General features: G+C 46.9%; 1 protein-coding gene across 1 annotated transcript in view; it reads left to right on the top strand.

Moving 5' to 3' along the window:
* The window catches only part of maml3 (mastermind-like transcriptional coactivator 3), an 88831-nt gene extending 73842 nt beyond the window's left edge, over positions 1 to 14989 (top strand). Inside the window, exons 4-6 of the mRNA XM_010888168.5 lie at positions 10416 to 10673; positions 11678 to 11765; positions 13890 to 14989. Coding sequence (XP_010886470.4) covers positions 10416 to 10673; positions 11678 to 11765; positions 13890 to 14989 — 1446 coding nt within the window. The remainder of the gene's footprint in view (positions 1 to 10415; positions 10674 to 11677; positions 11766 to 13889) is intronic.
* The last annotated feature ends 5522 nt before the right edge of the window (positions 14990 to 20511 follow it).

The raw sequence follows: 20511 nt of genomic DNA, 5'->3' as shown, positions 1-20511 counted from the left end.
TCTCACTCTCTCCTGTCTCTCTGTCCCTGTCCTGTCTCTCTCTCTATCCCTGTCCTGTCTCTCTCTGTCCCTGTCCTGTCTCTCTCTCTATCCCTGTCCTGTCTCTCTCTCTCTCCCCCTGTCCTGTCTCTCTCTCTCTCCTGTCTCTCTTTTTCTCTGTCTGGATTCAAACACATGATTGAGCTCTCGTCTACGCTCCTCCTCTTTTCCCCCTGGAAAATATCTGTGATTGTTTCCACACCCCTCAGGTTATCTCTAGTCCTTCCTCCCTTTAACAACCATTTTCCTTTTTGATAACCTCCACCCGCACGCTCCCTTCATCCTTTTTCTCCCTCATCCTTTTCCCCCTCCCCCTCTCTCTCTGTCAAGTCCACTCCTGTGGAGAGATGAGAGTAGGGGTGGGAAAAGTTATTCTGATTATTTCGTCTACTGTCTGTCTCTGTCTCTTGGCTGACTGGCTAGTGATTGGCTGACTGGCTAGTGATTGGCTGACTGGCTAGTGATTGGCTGACTGGCTAGTGATTGGCTGGCTGGCTAGTGATTGGCTGGCTTTCTGACTGTCTCCCGGTTTAGCAACGAAGGTCACCCACAGGTTTGATCTACTGCGTCATCACTACTTAGCGTTTAAGCAGTGAAACCGTAAAAGCGTATTATTTTTAGTTCTCTTCTGCCACAAACAATGCAAGTTAGGTAACTGTTTTTGACCCTTGTGCCGGCAGTCATGGTGGTAATGAACACAGACTATTACCTCCCTCTGTCTGTCTGTCTCTCTCTCTTGCTCTTTTTCTATGTATCCTTCTTTTCCTTCCATCTTCCTTCTCTCCTGTTATCTCCGCTGTTCTGTGCTCATCCTGGCGGAGGTGTTGATTAATGCCCCCTGACACTGACTCTCCTTCTCCCCCCTCACTCCTCCATCTGTTGTGCTGAGTCGTAAGAACAGTAGAGGCCCTATACATCACCTCCACACTCCCCCGGGGACGGGAGGAACAGAGGAGGGTGGGGTGGGGGGGGGGGTCGTTGGACGGAGAGGGGGTGAGGACTGGGACGGAGAGTGAGGGGATGATGAGAGCTGGGATGAGTGAGACAGAACGGGAGGGGGGTGGTTAAATGAGGATGGATGGGGAGGATGTGCCATCCTAAACCAAGCCCCAAATATAGTGCTCTGCTTTTGGTGTTTCTATATCTAATTTAACATTACCTTTACCCCCACCGCAGCTGCTTGTAATGATGGTAAATTATTGTTTGTTTTCAGGCACTCGTTTTTGGCATGATTGTAATTTGAAAGTGTGTGTGTGTGTGTGTGTGTGTTTTCTATTCCGACACTAACATGCATTTTGAAGCATTAGGGAGGCTGTGATAGTGACACTTAGTTAAATTGAATTTCCATTTTCTAGTTCTGAGAGCCCTATTAACTGGATGATACATTTACACTCAGAGGGAGAGGGGGGAGATGGGTGAGGCAAGAGGGAGGGATACAAACAGAGAGGAGGTGAGAGGGAAAGGTATGAACTATGTTATAAACTAAATAATATAATAAGCCCCGTCTCGGATCGGAGTTATTCCTCCACTCCAAACCTTTCAGAGCCATTTCTTATTTTTACACAGAATTTCATCATAAAACACCATTTCAGAGCCCATTGTGGGTAATGCTGGTCTAGCTGCAGACAAGGCCAGGTGCATCGGGTTAATGTCATCCCTCTGTCTTTCCTCTTTCCTAATCTGTCATCTCATTTTCTGTTTCTCTGTTAGTATTCTGAGCTTTTTTCTGACTGTGTACTGCCTGGCCCTGGGCATGCTAATTGGACTCATTAGGCGGATTATGATCCAAACCGAGGTATGTGAAATGGAGTACTCAGGGCTCGTGAGTACTCCGACAGGTACTCAGCATGTATGCGTTTCAGTTAAGAAAGTGTGCTTGGAAGCAGGTTGCAAGTAAGTCGAAGAATTACGCGAGGTTTTGAGAAATCTGCAGTGGGCGGTATTCGGGGTGAAGGGAGATGATAAACTCTGAGGAAAATGTTGTCCATTCACATCTCACATGTAGTGTGTTTGGCCGGATGAGTGGATGGACGCAGGGATTTTCAGGTTCACAACATGAGTCGTCTTACTTGTTGCTAGCTGAGACCTGGGGTCAAGGGTGGTGCCAGACTGAACTCTGAGAAAACCCACTAAGAGTAGTAGAGAGAGAGGAGGTTCAAGTAGAGAGAGAGGAGGTTCAAGTAGAGAGAGGGGAGGTGCTAGTAGAGAGAGGGGAGATGGTAGTAAAGAGAAATAAGCATTTTAAGAAACACCCTTTTCGCAAATGACTCTTTCAACTAGCTAGTAGCTTATGATAAGGTAATCTCTTATCAAATCCCTGGGTGTTTGTCTTTGCCTGTCTGTATCTCTCCATCTCTCTCCATTTCTGTTTCACTCTCTTTTCCTCTATTTCTGTCTCTCTTTCCTTGCTATCTTTCTCTCTGTCTCTCTTCTCTGTGTGTCTGTCTCTCAGTCTCAGTCTGCTACTGCAGTATTAAGCTGTCTGGTCCGGGTATATTTCTGCCATTCCACAGGGGAGTGAGAGTGATGTAAAAATGAGGGAAGTGGAGGGTGACAGAAATGATGGGGTAAAAAAGATAGAGGAGTTGGGGGAGGTGGGAGATATCAGGCGAGATGGAGGGAGAGGTGATAGGGAGAGAGAAAAAGATTGAGAGGTGGAGCACAAAAGAAAATAGAGGAGGAGAGTGAAGAGAGCCAAAGAGATGTGCATGCGTGTATTGGGATGGTGAAGTGGAGGTGAGGCTGAATCAGGCTGTTTCCCTAAAGTCTCCAATATAGAGATACATCACCCCCACAGACCTGCTGCATATTACTGGGGGGGAGGGGGGGGAGACACAGGGAGGGAGAAAAAAGAGGGGGAGGGAGAGGGAATTGAGTGGGAAGGAAGGAGAATAGAGAGAATATCGAAGAAACAAGGGATGATTTTTAGAGACTAGCAAAAGATAAAAGGGAGGGAGGGATGAGGATGGAGACCGGGGAGGGAGGGAGAAGGGGGGATGATGGAGAGATGGATGAGGATAGAGACCGCGGAGGGAGGGATGATGGAGGGATGGCGCTGCCACTTCCCCCTGTTAACAGGCGTGTAATAGTACTGATATGCTCTCTGAATTATTAATATACTACTATCCTGCCCCCCGCCATCGCCATCACCAGGGCAACGGGATAACCACCGCTCACACGGCTGAAACATACACACTGAACACCCCCCCCCCCCAACACACACACACATTATCATTTCAATCAGCTGACGTGAAAACATATAAGCCATTATTCTGCTGCTTCGCAAACTGTAGCCTAATGTCTGGGTGTTGTGTGTTCGTAGGAAATATGTGTTCGCTGTGTTTCTGCTTTGTGTTTCCGCTTGCTGGTGTGTGTTTGTGCGTAATCTAATCAGGGAGGCTAAACCTTTTTGCAAATGGCTGTCAGCTAGGAGACAACAAGTGACTCTCGCGCACGCGCACGGATGCACGCGCACGCACACACGCGCACGCACTTTCTGATATAATAGGATGAAACATGAATAGGGACACACATGTGGTGAACGGAAAACAGACACGTGTGTGTGTGTGTGTGTGTGTGTGTGGCTTTAAGGTTTCCATAGTAACGTGTGTACAGTAGCACCTGGTCTGTCTGTCTGTCTCTCTCTCTCTCTCTACCATCTCATATGCTCTGTCTGTTTTTGTCGTTCTTTCCCTCATTGTTCCATACATCAAAAGGTCCCTCTACTTAACGCGTCGCTTTATTGGCGTGATGTAACGATCTAAATATTCCACACCTTGACAATGTCGTTTGTTTACTCAGCGACGTCATTAAAGTGAAATTGGAGGCCATTTTTTTTCCTTTATTAATACTGTGAACGGGACAGTCGGTAAGAACAGTAATCAAATCCAACAGAACACGGTCCCTTGTCTTATGGCAGACAACAATGTGGTGAACTCTCAGTCCACTGCTTCTCCCATGAGGACCGGTTTGTTCTCTATTCTCAATAGAGAGGTCTTTTGAACTTTACATTTTCATTTTTTGACATTTTGTCCATCTCAGGTTCTGCTGTTATGCAGAGCCATTCCCCCACAGGGAGCCATGTTTTCCTGTGTCCACCCTCCTTCATGGCAGAGCTGAGCTCACCGAGCCTGTATTCTGTGAAGGTTTAAATCAGGTGAACGTTTCTCATGGGTTCCTAACAGTGTCGGTTTTGAGTCAGATACTACTGCATGTTACATGTGCTCAACTCTCCCAACAGGTCATTTGTATTATTCTGATTGATTGGGTGTTCTGGTTCTGACGCTTCAGTTAGTCAGTACAACAGGTTTGTGAAATTCCTGAGGGACTATTGGATGCAGGGACACGTATAATTGCTCAACTCTTTTGAAGGTCTTGGTAATGATATGATTATTAACCTCACTTTATTTAACATGTTTCTGAGTCATAGATGCTTTTTTGGGGGGGGATTCTTGTTGAGTGAAAAATCTAAAAAGAGATCAAGCATTTCTTTCTCAGACTTCCATCTCAGAAGTCAAGCGGATCGACCGGCGTGAAGGCACGTTCACCTACCTGATGACAGGGGGTTAGCGTTGCCAGTGCCCCAGTTACCTCAAGAAAGTCACACGAGAGAGGAATTAGATGAGGAAATCCCTGCTGACAGTCTCATGTCTCATGTTTTAATAAACATTCACTGGCGAAACCTACGAAGTTACTGGCGTAAGTTAACTAGCTAGATAGGTTAGCTAGCTGAATCTACCTTTTTGATTTGTTTTGCAAAATTGTATACGTACTGCCCCAAAATGAGAACGACTGTTATCGGAAATCAGCTACTTTGTGAAAAAGTGTTAGCTAGCTCAGCAGTAATAGTTCGCCAGCTAGTTAATTACTCAGAAATAATAGATGGCTAGCTAACTTCTGGTGGTACTGATTGAGCAGATGTAGTGTGCTGCATTGCTTAGAAATGTCTCTATTCCCTTTTGTTGGTTTATTAAATGTGACTGGTTGGCCCTGCTACGTAGGATAGCTTTGCTGACATTAGTTAGCTAACACTGTTGCCCTGATATGTTCCCATTTAATAGAAAACAAAAAATAAGTGTTATTTAGATCTAAACGATAACACTTATTAATGTGAAAAGACCATTTGTTTCTTTTCTAAATGCCTGGAATACTATGAAGGCATCGCGTTTCCTATAGTAAAGATGGTGAGTTCTCTGCATAAAATAAAAATATTCTAACAGAAGTATCAAAAGGACGGACATTTCAAAGTGTTTACATTGTAAGCTATTAACAGTTTTGTAACAATCTGCAAATAATTACATTATGAATGGGATGGAAAATGTATAATAAATAATAATAGATAAACATTGGTTGTGTGTACACTGTTAATTTACTCCACTGGTTGCCTTTTTCTCATGGCAAGTCACAAATCTTTGCTGCTGTGATTGCACATTGCAGTTTTTTTCTCTGTTAATAGATATGAGCCTTTATCACTATTTGATTTTTCAAATTATTTTTGGGTCTGTATGAAATATGCATCTCTAATGTGGTCATACATTTTGCAGGATGTTAGGTCTAGCTCCATTTCCCCCCCCCCACCCCATTTTTGTGGCCAGTGTTTTTTAGTTGATTCTTTCTACTGTGTTACATTTTTATGATTTGGTTGGGTCAAACTGTGTAGCTATTTGCATTTGTGAACAAAGCCTCAAAACCAGCTAGCTGAGGACACTGTCCTCTCGGTTAATTTCTCTGTAAATGTGGCCTTTGTATTGGACCGTTTCAGAAACTCTTCCCTTTAGTTGGTGGCGAATTTGGCCAATGGGTTCTGTAAGCGATTGGTGTATTGTAAAGCCAGTGTTTTGAGGCGTGGGATTGGCATGCGCGACAATGTCCCAAACTGAGCTGGAGGAATGTGTGTCTGTGTGCGTACATGGGTGTTAAGAGTGTATCCTTGTGTAGGGTGGAGGTGTGTGAGTTTCAATGTCAAAGTCTTGCAGAGAGTGTGTGTGTGTGTGTGTGTGTGTGTGTGTGTGTTTCTTTCCCTCCGGTGATGGGGGGTGCAGTTTACTGTGACTTCACCATCTGCTCAGTGTTAGTGTGTGTGTGTGTGTCTGTGTGTGTGTGTGTGCGTGTGTGTTTGTGGGGGGCGCCAGTCAGCAGGTGCTGTGTAATAGTCATGTCAGACAGTGTGTTTTAATATACAACATATGGGATGGTCTTTTGTACGTGATGTACACACACACACACACACTCTTCATTTACACTCACAGGTACACCTATCTAGTATCGGGCAGGACCTAAAAGGTTGTCTCTATCCGATTCAAGATCTGACTGGTTGTGCATTTCACAGACCCATCTGCCCTCCACTGTTGTAAGAAGTGGTTATTTCAGTATTTGCAGCCTTTCTGTCAGGTTGAACGAGTCAGTCCCTTTTCCTCTAACCTCTCTGGCTACCAAGGTGTTTCAGCCCATAGGATTTCTGCTCGCTGGTGTTTTTTTTATTCATCGCACCATTCTCTGCAAACTTGAGAGACTGTAGTGTGTGAATATCCCAGGAGGCCGTCTGTTTCTGAGATGCTGGAATGACCACGTCCGGCACTGACAGTCATACCACAGTCTAAACTGTTAGATCACAGGTCTCCCCCAGTCTAATGTTTGGCTGAACAACAAATAAACCTCTTGACCATGTCTGCATGCTTTGTCTGTTAGTCTGTTTTCAACAAGCAAGTGTACCCAATATCTTGGCCTGTGAGTGTGCAGGTTCCAAGCAAGGTGTTTTGCTGACTCTCTTATCCAGAGCAGTAGTCCACATGTATATATTAATGCTGTTAACATAAAGTCACACAATACACAGTTTTATACATGCAGACACACAAACAAACACCTTCATGTAATTGTAAATTCTGATCAGGCAGAGGTGTCTGGATGTGGGTGCTGCTCGTTAGTAGTTCTGACAGTTAGGACCCCAGATTAGAGGTCTGATCAATCACTACTATATCGCTCTCCCTCCATTCCTCTCTCCCTCCCAGGCCCTTCCTAAGAGTGTGTGCTGTGTGAGCTGGTTTAGAGAAGCACACTGACAGGTGTGTTCTTCTATGAGACTCACACACCACTGACAGGTGTGTTCTTCTATGAGACTCACACACCACTGACAGGTGTGTTCTTCTATGAGACTCACACACCACTGACAGGTGTGTTCTTCTATGAGACTCACACACCACTGACAGGTGTGTTCTTCTATGAGACTCACACACCACTGACAGGTGTGTTCTTCTATGAGACTCACACACCACTGACAGGTGTGTTCTTCTATGAGACTCACACACCACTGACAGGTGTGTTCTTCCATGAGACTCACACACCACTGACAGGGGAGTTTCTCCATGAGACTCACACACCACTGACAGGGGAGTTTCTCCATGAGACTCACACACCACTGACAGTGGAGTTTCTCCATGAGACTCACACACCACTGACAGTGGAGTTTCTCCATGAGACTGACACACCACTGACAGGGGAGTTTCTCCATGAGACTCACACACCACTGACAGGGGAGTTTCTCCATGAGACTCACACACCACTGACAGTGGAGTTTCTCCATGAGACTCACACACCACTGACAGTGGAGTTTCTCCATGAGACTGACACACCACTGACAGGGGAGTTTCTCCATGAGACTCACACACCACTGACAGGGGAGTTTCTCCATGAGACTCACACACCACTGACAGGGGAGTTTCTCCATGAGACTCACACACCACTGACAGTGGAGTTTCTCCATGAGACTGACACACCACTGACAGGGGAGTTTCTCCATGAGACTCACACACCACTGACAGGGGAGTTTCTCCATGAGACTCACACACCACTGACAGTGGAGTTTCTCCATGAGACTCACACACCACTGACAGTGGAGTTTCTCCATGAGACTGACACACCACTGATGGGTGGCATTCCTCCACTATTTTGACCCACCACCTACTGGGACGTTCCTCTACGAGATTCCCACCACTACTCCGCTAAGGGGTTGAGTGTGTGGGTGTGTGTGTGTGTGTGTCGGTAAGGCACAGTGTGTGACACTGAACCCTGCTGCGTGTGGTCTCCGGGTATCAGCAGAACAAAGCCCATAATATTACTGCAGTGTGGTCACCATGGGGACAAGACAGGTGACTTCACCCTGCTTGGCTGCAGTAAAGTGTACCCTCATAGACACACACACACACACACTTTCTCCCTCTCATGCAGGCAGCCGCACAATTGTCCTCCCTCTCTGACACAGAGAAATGTTTCTGCTGTGTGATTTAATCACCTGCGTTCTCCCCCTAACCCAATCATTCTGACAGCCTCCGCTTCCTACAAAACCACGTCCTACCTATCCCGCGGAACCACGCGGCTCCTCCTCCTCCTCCTGTCTGATCTCCCCCTACCCTCCTCTCTTCTCCTCCCCCGTATCCTCCCTCCTCACCCGGGTGTATCCTTGGTGATCTACCTCTCGGTTGCTGTCAGATGGTTTCCTCAGGGTGTTTTTACAGTTATTTGTGGTACGGTTGTTTTCCTGCACATTGCACACTGTGGCATGTGCTCTTAGGAGAGAGGGAAAGAGGGTAAGACACAGAGGAGGTAGCAGGGGTGGGGGGGAAATACAGTAAAAAAGTGTGTGTGTTGCTCCCGTGGGACTGCCCGGTGTTGTTGGGGGCAACCGGGCGCGGCGGCCATCGCGTCTCCCTACCAGCACCATCTGCTCCTCACCACGGATACAGTTGCCAAGGCTACCTACTATCTTCCCCTCTTTTCTCCTCTTGGCACCTTTCTCCCCCTCTTTCTTTCCTCTCTCACTCTCTTTCTTTTCTCTCATTCTATTTCTTTCTTCTCTCGTCGTCTTTGTCTCTTGTGTTCTTGCTACCTGCTCTGCTGTTCCTTTCTCTTCTTTTCATTCCCACCTTCTGTTGCATTCCCTCCTCTCTTTCCTCCCTCTGTATTGTCCACCCACTCTTCTTTCCATTCTCTCCATCCGTGACTCAGAAGATTGAGAGAGAGTGGAATCCTTTTAGAGGAGAGGAGAAAGGGAGAGCGAGAAAGGAGGGCGAGAATGGATATGAGGGGGGTGAGAAGAGGTTAGAAAAGAGCAGGGATGGAAAGAGAAGAACAGGACGGAAAAACGGAGACAGAGAGAGAGAGCGATATCGTAGATCAGAGTCGTCGTGATTAAGCCATCTGCTGAGAGAGACGACTAGCAAAGACAGTTTTACACACACACACACACACACACACACACACACACACACACACACACACACAGAGTACCAGTGACCCCCGCAGGACAGAGTGTGTTACTACCTTGCCTCTTAGCTACCCTCAGGCATTGTTTTATTGGCCTAACTGGCTAGCAGAATCATCTGACCAACACAAAATGAGAATCATCAGAGTATCAACCCGTCATGTCTAACTGTCTGGTCTGACTGTCAGATCCAACTGTCTGGTTGGGTCGTATTGTCTAGTCCAACTGTCTGGTTTAACTGTTAGGTCCAACTGGTTTAACTGTCAGGTCCAACTGTCTGGTTTAACGGTCAGGTCCAACTGTCTGGTTTAACGGTCAGGTCTAACTGTCTGGTTTAACGGTCAGGTCCAACTGTCTGGTTTAACGGTCAGGTCTAACTGTCTGGTTTAACTGTTAGGTCCAACTGTCTGGTTTAACTGTCAAGTCCAACAGTCTGGTTTAACTGTTAGGTCCAACTGGTTTAACTGTTCGGTCCAACTGGTTTAACTGTCAGGTTCAACTGTCTGGTTTAACGGTCAGGTCTAACTGTCTGGTTTAACGGTCGGGTCCAACTGTCTGATCTAATTGTTTGGTCTATTTAGCCTAATTATCAGGTATAAATGTCAGGTCCGGTCTAACATTCTGGTCTAACTGTTTGATCTAATTGTCTAAGGGCTTATTTACATTACGAGAGAGATAATGAAGTCCTAGATAGACTTATCTTAGTATGCTTAATCATGTCAAATGTACACTGTGAATGTGCACGCTACCTTGCAAAGTCTAGTGTCTCGAGTCTTCTTTGATATGTCTCTGAAAATGTATCGTAATGTAAACTAGCCCTAACTGTTTGGCCTAACTGTTCGGTGTCCCCGAACTCGATTTCATCCAATTACAGATTAGGGTGTGGCTTAGTGAAGTAGCTCTATATATGCTAATAAAAGGGGATGTGTGAATCCACAACACTTGGGCCTACCCATACTGCACTGGGGCATGGGGGGTGAGTGTGAAGGGTTGCTGAATCTGTTGCTTACCTATGTAAATAAATATGTTGCCCCATCTTTGAGTGAGAGGCTTTTAGGTAGCTTTGATTGGTTAATTGGAACAGTCAATAAAAAATGCCCCCGACCCCCCTGTCATTTAGGAACAAGGTGTGGTGGGAATGTCGCGGCAACCTGGCGCCGTCCCGCCCTCTCACCCGGGTGGGGGTGTGGCCTCGGGTGTGGGGCCTAATCAGGGCGCGGGGGCCCCTCCTGGTTACCTGGGCAACCAGCAGCAGGCTGCCATGATGAAACAAATGATGGTGCTGGAGCAGGAGAAGAGGGTCCAGCTACACATGATGGAACAACAACAGCAGCAGCTGCTCCGAGAGCAGAGACAGCAACATCTACTAGCCGAACAGGTGTGAAACTGGACAACGGAGAACTACTGACAGAACCTGTGTGTATGAAAGAGAGAGAGAGAGAGAGAGAGGGGTATGGACAGAGGAGGAACAGGTGGATGATGGTATGTGATTACCCTCCCCTGTCTCTGTCTTTTCCCCTCCCTCTCTCTCTCTCTCTCGGTGTGTTGCTTTACGCCGTAGCATCTTCTCCTCTCCAGCGGTCAAGCACACATTTTTAATCAGCTCTTGGTGTCCACCCCCACCCCCCCCCCCCCGTGCTTTGATCCCCCTCAGCGCGTGTGTGTGTGTGTGTGTGTGTGTGTGTCTCAGAGTGGGTGTGTGTGTGTCTCAGAGAGGGTGTGTGTCTCAGTGTGTGTTTGTGTGTCAGAGTGTGTCCGTGTGTCTCAGAGTGGGTGTGTGTGTGTCTCAGAGAGGGTGTGTGTCTCAGTGTGTGTTTGTGTGTCAGAGTGTGTGCGTGTGTCTCAGAGTGTGTGTCTGTGTGTGCATACCGCCTGCTGTGATAATTCAGTGTTTGCCTTTTATTTTCCCTCTATGGGGAGGCTGGTGTTAAGGAGTTCTGAACTCTTCAACACACACGCACACATGTTGATTCCAATTGGCAGACAACACAAGGTTATTGCTGTTTAGACAAAAGGTGTGGTGTACTGAATGATTATTCAAGGTTTACTTGCTTTAAGACTCGGCAAGACAGGCTATTTCCGACAGGTTCTTGGAGCTGGATCCTGTCGTACCTCTTAACCACAGTGATGAGAGTTTTATTCATCCTGTCTGATTGAATGATCAGCGTATCTCTGCTTTCATACTCTCATGTCTTCTGTGTTGCATGGCGTCTTTCCGAGATGACGGTAACACAGCAGGCCACCTCTTAAAGGTGGATTGAACTGACAGATATTTTGAACAGGAAGTCATGCAATTGAACAGGAAGTGATGCGGTTTGTTGTTCTTCTGGGGTGGTGCGCGTGTGTGTGTGTGTGTGTGTGTGTGTGTGTGTGTTTGTGTAGCTCCAGCAGCAGCAACAGCAGCAACATCTGCCTAGACAGATGGTCCAGGGTCAGAGAAACCCATACCCACAGGTCAGCCAGTATCAAGGTAAGATGTACACACACGCACACGCACACACACATTTGCATTTGAGTGTTTTGACAGACAGCAGCTGGGGCATTCCTCTTGAGATAACCAGGTGGTTCAGTCAAATTCTGCGATATTAAAGGAAGATGAAAATAACAAGAACAATAATGGAGGAGAGAAAATAATTATTTCAGATACTTTAAAAAGGTTTGGGTGGTTTTCGGGAATGGGTAGTGGTCTCTGTTTCCTAGCTTCAAGGAGAAACTGCATCCATCAGTGTGGTGCCAGGACAGAGAAGAGCTTTGACTGGGCGAGAGACATGAACCCAGACGGGTTCTGGACCTGGGACAGGCAACATGAGGCCCGCGGGCAGAAACTGGCCCACAAGTTACTCATTTTGGGGGGGGGGGGGGGGGGGGGGGGATATTTTCAAACAATTGAACTCAAATCTGTATTATACCTTTGCAGGAGCATCTCCAAGTATTCCTATGAAATGTAAGAGACATTGTGCGATTTCTGTCTCGATGTTCTTAAGGTTTTAAATTATTGTGTTTAATTTGCCCAGTACAAATTATTTCTTTTAATTAGTATAGTTATGTTCCAGCTCCTAGATCATCTGACAATAAAATCAGCCCACGGCTGAATCTAGTAGCCTAGCCCTGTACACAGGCAGGCACACACACACTCTTGAACATGAGATCATCTTGCACCAATCAGATTGTTCTGTGCCTGTTCCCTCTCCCTCCGTTTGACGCTTTTCGTATCCCTCCGCTAACCCTCTTCTGGAATGTCCTCCGGAATAATATATCCGTCTCCGCTTGTTACCTTGGCAACCGGTCCCGGATCCCCCAGAGTTCCGGCAAGGGAGTCGAAGAGACAGATCTGCTCCTCCCTGAGAGAGAGATATCTGCTCCCTGAGAGGGGAGGTGAGAGAGTTGTCTCTCTGGGAGTGGAGGAGGAGAAAGATCTGCTCCTCCCTGAGAGAGATATCTGCTCCCTGAGAGGGGAGAGAGTTGTCTCCCTGTGAGTGGGGGGAGGCAGATCTTCTGCTCCCTGAGAGAGAGATATCTGCTCCCTGAGAGGGGAGGAGCGAGAGTTGTCTCCCTGGGAGTGGGGGGGGGGGCAGATCTGCTCCCTGAGAGGGGGAGGGTAACCTGCAGGGTGAGAAAGGGACATTTACAGCTATGAAATTGTCTGTCTGCTTAACAGTGGGAGGGAAATTAAACTACAGAGATGGAGGTGAGAGAGTCTGAGACAGGAGGCCTGGTAAGGATCGAGGAAAACAGTGAGAAAGGGAAGAGACCGAGGGAGTGGGCGGGTGTAGGAGAGACCAGGGGAAGGGATGAAAGAGAGAAACCTCGCCAGGTCTTTTCTTGGCCAGTGACCACGTAAACAACATTCTGTCATGGTTTCCTCCTTTGGGACATTTGTGACATTCTTCTGGAAAGAAAATGTCCAGAATGACTGACCGAATTGTGAGAACAGTTCAGTCTGAATTAAGGGTTGAAAATGCATCACAGGGTTCTGACCCCTAGTTGGAGAACCTACCTGAAGACAGAAGGGAGGAGAGGAGACTTGAGGGTAGATACAATGGAAGAGGTAGTAAAGGGGAGTGAGAGAGAGAGAGGTTGAGGAACGGGAGCAGTGTTAAGATGGAATGGAGGGATTAGAGAAACCATGTCAGGAGAGGTTTATTGGGGGATTTAAAAAACATTTCCAGGCTATGTTTCCTTCCTCCCGTCCCCGACCTGTTAAAGCCACGTTTCTATTACTTGTAGAGAGAGTATTGCTCTTTGTTTTCCATTTTGGGGTGGATGTAGTTTATTTTGGACCATTCAGGAGTTTTGTTGCCTTACTCTCAGCAACGCGTCCTCCACTGTAAAGGCCTCTCTCGCGTCAAAACATTGATGGTTTACGGTTTTATGTGTTGTTCTTTCCATTTTGATTCACCAGTCTGTACATTGTAAATCCAACATAGGATGATTTATTTGTGAAACACTGCCCTCCCCTTCCAATTATTTGACATCTTTCACCTCACCCCTCACCCCTCTCTCACTGCCCCTCCTCCCTATGCCACCCTCCCTCCATCTAATACTCCCCCTCACCCCAGGCACCTCCTGACCACCTCTCTCCTCTCTCCTCCAGGCACTCCCCAGGAGATGGCGGCGAGGAGCCAGGCCCTCCAGAACATTCGAGCCGCCCGGCTCCTCCAGCAGCAGCAGAACCAACAGAACCACCAGATGGTCCAGATGAACCAGGGCGTGCCGGGAGGCTCGGTGGGCCCGCAACCTGACATGGGCCTTCCATACGGCGGGCAGGGAGCCGGCCAGCAGTCCCTGTACGGCCTCAACCCCTCCATGAGCCAAATGATGCAGCAGCAGCAGAACCAAAGCGTCCAGGCCTCCATGGGTCTGCCGCCGGGACACAACCCGGCTGGCCACGCCCAGAGGCAGGCCGGGGCCGGCCAGGGGGTCGGCGGTACCGGGGCATACGGAGGACCCCAGGGGATGATGATGAACTCCATGTCCCAGCAAACACTCAAAGGTCCGCCCAGCACCAAAGCCCAGGCCCAGCGGCTACAAGGCATGCTGGGAGGTGGAGGAGGGCCGGGAGGCGGCGGGCCACAGGGGGGGATGGGTGGGTGGCCACCCCAGCAGGGCATGGGAGGTGGGCCAGGAGGCCCCGGCAGGACTACAGGAGACATGGTGGGCTTTGGATCAGCCCAGGGGGGCTACGGCCCCATGCAGGGGGGGGCGGGCCAGCAGCCTCCACGCCTGGCCAAGCAGCACTTCCCCGGGCACCCCCAGGGTCACCCGCACCCACAGACTATGAACCAGCCCATGGACCCGAGAGCCATGAACCCCGCGGCGGGCATGGCCGGGCCCATGATGGCGGGGCCCCACATGACGGGGCCGGGCCAGCCCAGGACCAACCAGCCCAGGCCCATGGTGATGCCCGGGCAGGGGGTGATGGGTCAGGGGGGACCCAGCATGGGGACCTTTGGGCAGGGGCCGGGCGGGCCAGCAATGGGGGTGGGCCCCGGGGGCGGGGGGGGGTATGTCGGACAGGGGGTCGGAGTTCAACCGCAGGGCTACCAGAGAACGTCTAGTCAAGACATGTCATCTTATGGATATGGCGGCGGGCAGGGGGCGCCATCGGGCGGGGGATTCGGATTGGCCGACGGGACGGGGGCGGACTTGGACTCAAGCGACGGCTGGATGGAGGAGTTCTTCCCCAACCAATAGCAGAGCTGGAAATGTTCTTCCCTAACCAATAACAGAGCTGGAAATGTACTTTAGAGCTTTTACTGGACAGACTGAAGATTAACTGAGTGGTGAAACTTTATTGAGATGAAAAGTGGACAGAAAAAACTTACAGACAGAGATGACCATGTTTTGTAAAACATGAGTAGGCTGAGAAGAAGACTTCTGTGTTGTGTATTTACGTACATGTGTGTCTGTCAAGAGAGAGTGTGTGTGCGCGCGTGTGAGTGCGCTGTCACGGTATTTAAAGCGCCTTTGTAACAGTACGCGTGTTGTAGTGGTTCATGAGATTCCTTAGGCATTGAGAGGTAGTCTTTGTTTTGTTTCCGTTGCATTTTGAAGTGACTGTCTGTGTCTTATTACAACATGATTCAAACACTTGTAGCTGTATCTTCAATCTGGACCACGCTTTTAACCACACCCCTTTTAGCTGTACCTGTAATCTGGACCATGTTTTTAACCACACCCCTTTTAGCTGTATCTATAATCTGGACCATGTTTTAAACCACACCCCTTTTGACTGTACCTTTAATCTGAACCATGTTTAAAACCACACCCCTTTTAGCTGTACCTGTAATCTGGACCATGTTTTTAACCACACCCCTTTTAGCTGTACCTTTAATCTGGACCATGTTTTAAACCACACACCTTTTAGCTGTACCTTTAATCTGGACCATGTTTTAAACCGCACCCCTTTTAGCTGTACCTTTAATCTGGACCATGTTTTAAACCACACACCTTTTAGCTGTGTGCCCAAGAGGATTTATTGTAAAGCAGGAAAGCGAGATGACTGACTATAAGCCCTCAGAACAAGTAGAGAAAAGTATATTTCACCGTGGTTCAATATTGTTTTTTTCTTCAATACTTGGGTTATTGGATTGTCTGACAGGTCTCATCAATCCCATTCACTTTAGATTAATGATTAATGCTGTGTGTGTGTGTGTGTGATGGCGTATGTGTTTGTGAGGACGACGTGTATATTGTAGCATTAATATACATGCAGTTATCTTTGTGTGTACAAACACACTCGTTCAAACACACACACACACAAACCATTGTCAGCCCACTTCTGTAACAGCCATGAAGTGTTGGTGGCTACCACCTGTCTGTCTGAGAGGGGAGGAGTTAAGACTTGTCTGCACCCATTTCTTTTCCTGTTTCATATTGATACTCCCCCTCTTGTTTCTGTCTTTCTCTCTCCCTCACTCTCTTCCCGTCTCCCTCTCTCCTTCCCCTCCTCTCTGTCTCTCTCCCGCTATTTCCCTCCTCTCTAGGGACTTGCTTTTTGTTTGCATTCGTTCGTCTGACTGTGTGTGCTGTGAAAACATCAAAACAAAACAAATTGCGTTCCTCTCTATGTGGCGGTATTCCACGCAGGCGCCCCCTTGCCCCCCCCCCCCGGCCCTGTTGCTAGGCAACCAGCCTATTCTCTCTCTCTCTCTCTCTCTGAGAAGAACACCATAGCTTTTCTTCATTTCCTGTTCACTGGTAGCTGTTACACACACACACACACACACACACCAGTCCCCAACGGCTGAGAGGAGAGTTAGAGATTGCCAGTCAGTCTGTCAGAAGGCAATGAATGGAGTAGCGGCAACAACACATTATCATCTGTCTTTGTGTTCTTATCAAATATATATAAATGTATTAAGAAGATGTATAGCGCAAGGATTAGCTAGGCATTGAATGTATTCAAGCACCACAAGTGACTTCCTTTGAAATGGAAACTAAAAACCATTGTCAGCCATCTTTTGAGCCCTCTCAGACATTTGTCTATTTTGTTCGTTTTTTTCTCCATTGATATTCTTATCAATTTAAAAGAGATGTTTTGCTCCCGAAATGAACTAAAATAGAATCTAGATTTTTGACAGTGGGCTTCACCTTCAACAAAACATTTAGCATCTTTTGGTCGTTTAAATCTATCAGGCTTACTGACAACAAAAAGCTAAATTTCCTAATCTGAGCTGTGTTTCGTCTGCCGTCACTCAATGTTTTGCAACCATGAACTCTTAGGCTGTGGCGAAGGAGAGAGAGAGACAGCCCTTTGACCCCTACATCCAGCTGGCCTAACTAACCACTGTTTTCCATGGTGTGTGGCAGTTGCTTTGCCTTTAGTGCTTCTGTGTCAGGGGCCTAATTAACAGTGCTTCCATTGAAGTCATTGCCCCTCCCCCCCTCCCCAAACCCCCAATGGTGAGCAGCGGCACGGGAAGAGACGTAAATTCCTCCCCAGGCTATAAAGGCCTCAGTGGAACTAAGCTGTTATCTCCGCCTCTGCGACAGTCCAAATGCCATTCTGACCAGCTAGCCTTAGATGACGGTTACACACAGTCGCTACTTTGTGATAAGAGCATCAAATGAAGTCTTTGATATCTGCCCGGAGCTCAACGACGCCGTTAGCTTCTTTTTTGTACCTGTTTGGATGCCAGAGCATCAAATTGACTTCCTATGAACTGCAGTGGCAATGTAAATATGACAAGTGATGGGTTTCAACAAGCCAGTCAGAAGGCCTCCTCTGCTCTCGTGTCGTCTAACCACATGCTTGGTTCACTTCCTCGTCATAGAAACCACACACAGAGTTCTTCCTTCCTGTTGTCGATTCAAGTCTGTCTCCAATCAAACACAGACAAACCTTTAAATGTAAGCGCTCTCTACTAAACGCCGCTAAGGTTGCTAAAACACCCATGAAATGTTTTAATGAATGTTCCGTTTTTGTTTGACCCGAATGAGGGAGGTACGCTGTCCTCTGTGCTGGTTTTCTAGTGCTGTGAGAAAGACAGGCTCTAAGGATTACCTCCAACCCCTGATCTATGGTCAGTTTCCCATTCCCAAACACGTAAGACCAACTCCGGTCACATGACCATCCATCTGAAATCTGCGTCCAGTGGAGAAGTCCCACCTTGCAAACCAGTCCTGGTTTTAGGCCAAATAAGAATGACAACCAGTTCTCTCCAATTGAAACAGGCAGAGCAATGCACTGCCCTCCCTCAAACGACCTGCTCCGGACCTGAAGCTCATTTGCATTGGGATTGTGACTGATGTCGCTCTCTGTCTGAGACAGACAAACGCATTTCTAGCCCATCAGCTTCAGTATGTGGCTGGGGAGCACCGTCAAAGATTCACCTTGAGCCGCTCATTCAGAATGTGGCGCCTAAATGCTAAAACATGTGCCCAGCATACTTGTTTCTTTGCAATTCATATGACATTTGTTGTTCTGAAGCCACGGGTCTGCCTCTCTACCCTCCCCATTGGTAAGAGACAATGCGAAACGCACCATAGATCACTGTCTGGGTAAATCTGTCCCAACTGAAAAGGGGCTACAATCAAGTTTGAAAAGTGAGAATAAATATATGGATCCGAAATGTCACCCCCGCTGACCTTTGGTCCCCTTTGTCAAAGTGAAGGATTTCCCTTCCAAAAAAGCAACCTCAAAATATCATGGTTCGCGTCCTAAATGGCATTCTCTTCCCCATAATAGTGCACTACTTTTGACCAGGGTCCCATTGAAGAGATGTTTCGCTCTGGTTGAAAGTAACACTTTCAAAGTGTTCAAGGTGGCATTTGTGACACAGACTTTATTTCCGGGACCAAGTCAAACATCATTATACGGAGTCCTTTCTCGTCGTTGACTGTTGTCGTCTTTATTCTCTTTGTGTTAAATTTTTTTTTACTTTGTGTTTTAATTTGGTTTAATTTGTACTGGTGCTGACGTACGTGTAACTAGAAAAAAAATATATAAAAGTAATTACTATTTGTAAATATGTTTTTACAAGGTTGAAGTACATCAGAAAATACTGTCTCTACTCTGTAAAGAAATTATCATTGGTTTGTTTTTATTAAAATATAGAGAAGTATTTTTATTTCAGTACATTCTTTTCCACTCTTAACCCATCAGAGCTTTGCCATTGCACTTCTGACGATGTCTTACTACTAATTTCTATTGTAAACGACCTCTTCTAATGTTCATTTGGAAGTTTTGTTTTTCTAGTTTGAAATTTTGACTGTGGTTAGAACAGTGGTTATTTCTTTTTATCCTGTACAGAATTCTGAAAAATGTTAAAACACGAGAGAATAAAAAAAACTTTTTTTTTAAAGATACAAATAAAGAGAGAACGTTCTCGCTGATCATATTAAATCAAATGTATTGTTTGTTGGTTTGTGTGTGTGTGTGTGTGTGTTTTGCACCCCAAACTACCAGGGACCTAATGTCACAGAACAAGCACTTGCTGAAGAACCAGGAAATATGTGACCAGCTGAACTGTCAGAGATTGATTTTTAGTCCAATCTTTCGTTTGTTTCACATTCACAATCCGCAATAAACTGCAGACACGTTAAGACAGCGCTGTCCTATTACCCAGAATGCAGTATAATACATTACGGCATAACAGCACCAGCAGTGTGACAGTGACAGATGTCATTTGCATAATTTGAATTACATATGGTAAAGAGCAGCGCTGTCTTGATTCTGTCTGGAGATTATAATAATTATGAGTCATACTGGCTGTTGTGTCACAACCATCCTCTGGAAGAGAGAAACCAGACATGTCTTCTACCTTTTATCTTGTTCTCCTCTTTCTATCACTTCTCTCCTCTGTTTTCTGACAGGATACCCTCCATAATTTCTTTCCCTTCTTCCTCCCGTCTCTCCCTCTGGTTCTTGGCGTTGATGAATGGAGATGGAACCACCCCCTTAAGTACTCACCACACACTTCTCACACATTACACCACACTCTTACTACACACAATCCCCCCCGCACACACAAACACCTGTCGCACCGTTTGAAGTTATGCCTCTGCATGAAGAATGGAGTGTATAAATATATATACATGTGAGAGTTAGGGTTAGGTACATTTGTACAGTCCTCACTTTGATAGTAAATCCAACATGTGTGTATGTGTGTGTATGTGTGTGTATGTGTGTGTGTGTGTGTGTGTGTGTGTGTGTGTGTGTAGGCCTATCTGAGGAAGCAGTGTGATTGATGTAAGAACACCAGTGTTCAGCAGTAGAAAAGGATTAAGCCACAAGATAACATTACAGAGAACTGGAGACGTGACTGGGCCTCTGCACAGCACATTCAATAACAAACACACTGTTTCTCACACACCAAGACACACACACCATATTAATTCAAAACCTTCTGTTCGACTCTTCGGACACCAATACGCTAACATGCATGTCTGTTTGCTTGGCAGACATCTCTGCCTGCCTGTCAGGCTGTCACCTCAAGCTCAACCTTGACAAGGCCGAGCTGCTCTGCTCTCCAGGAAATAAAAGGGGATATTTGTCCATTTGCAGACAGGGTACAACTGAGATTTGGCTTCCACATTTATCCAAACTGAACGGTCCCTCCCTACCTGCAGGCAATGCGTGTGCCCTACATCTCTAAGAGAGCTCTTCCTCGTGCCACTCAGGGTACCTGCCACTCAGACCGGTCAAATCTCTTCGCTGAGTTAAATGTACTTACTTATTACTGGGTCATGTGGTTGTATGAACTGTTTAATAT

This window comes from Esox lucius, chromosome 25, assembly GCF_011004845.1.
Source record: "Esox lucius isolate fEsoLuc1 chromosome 25, fEsoLuc1.pri, whole genome shotgun sequence".
Taxonomy (NCBI): domain Eukaryota; kingdom Metazoa; phylum Chordata; class Actinopteri; order Esociformes; family Esocidae; genus Esox; species Esox lucius.
Note: the sequence above shows the minus strand (reverse complement) of the source record. Positions and strands in the feature narration are given on the sequence as shown.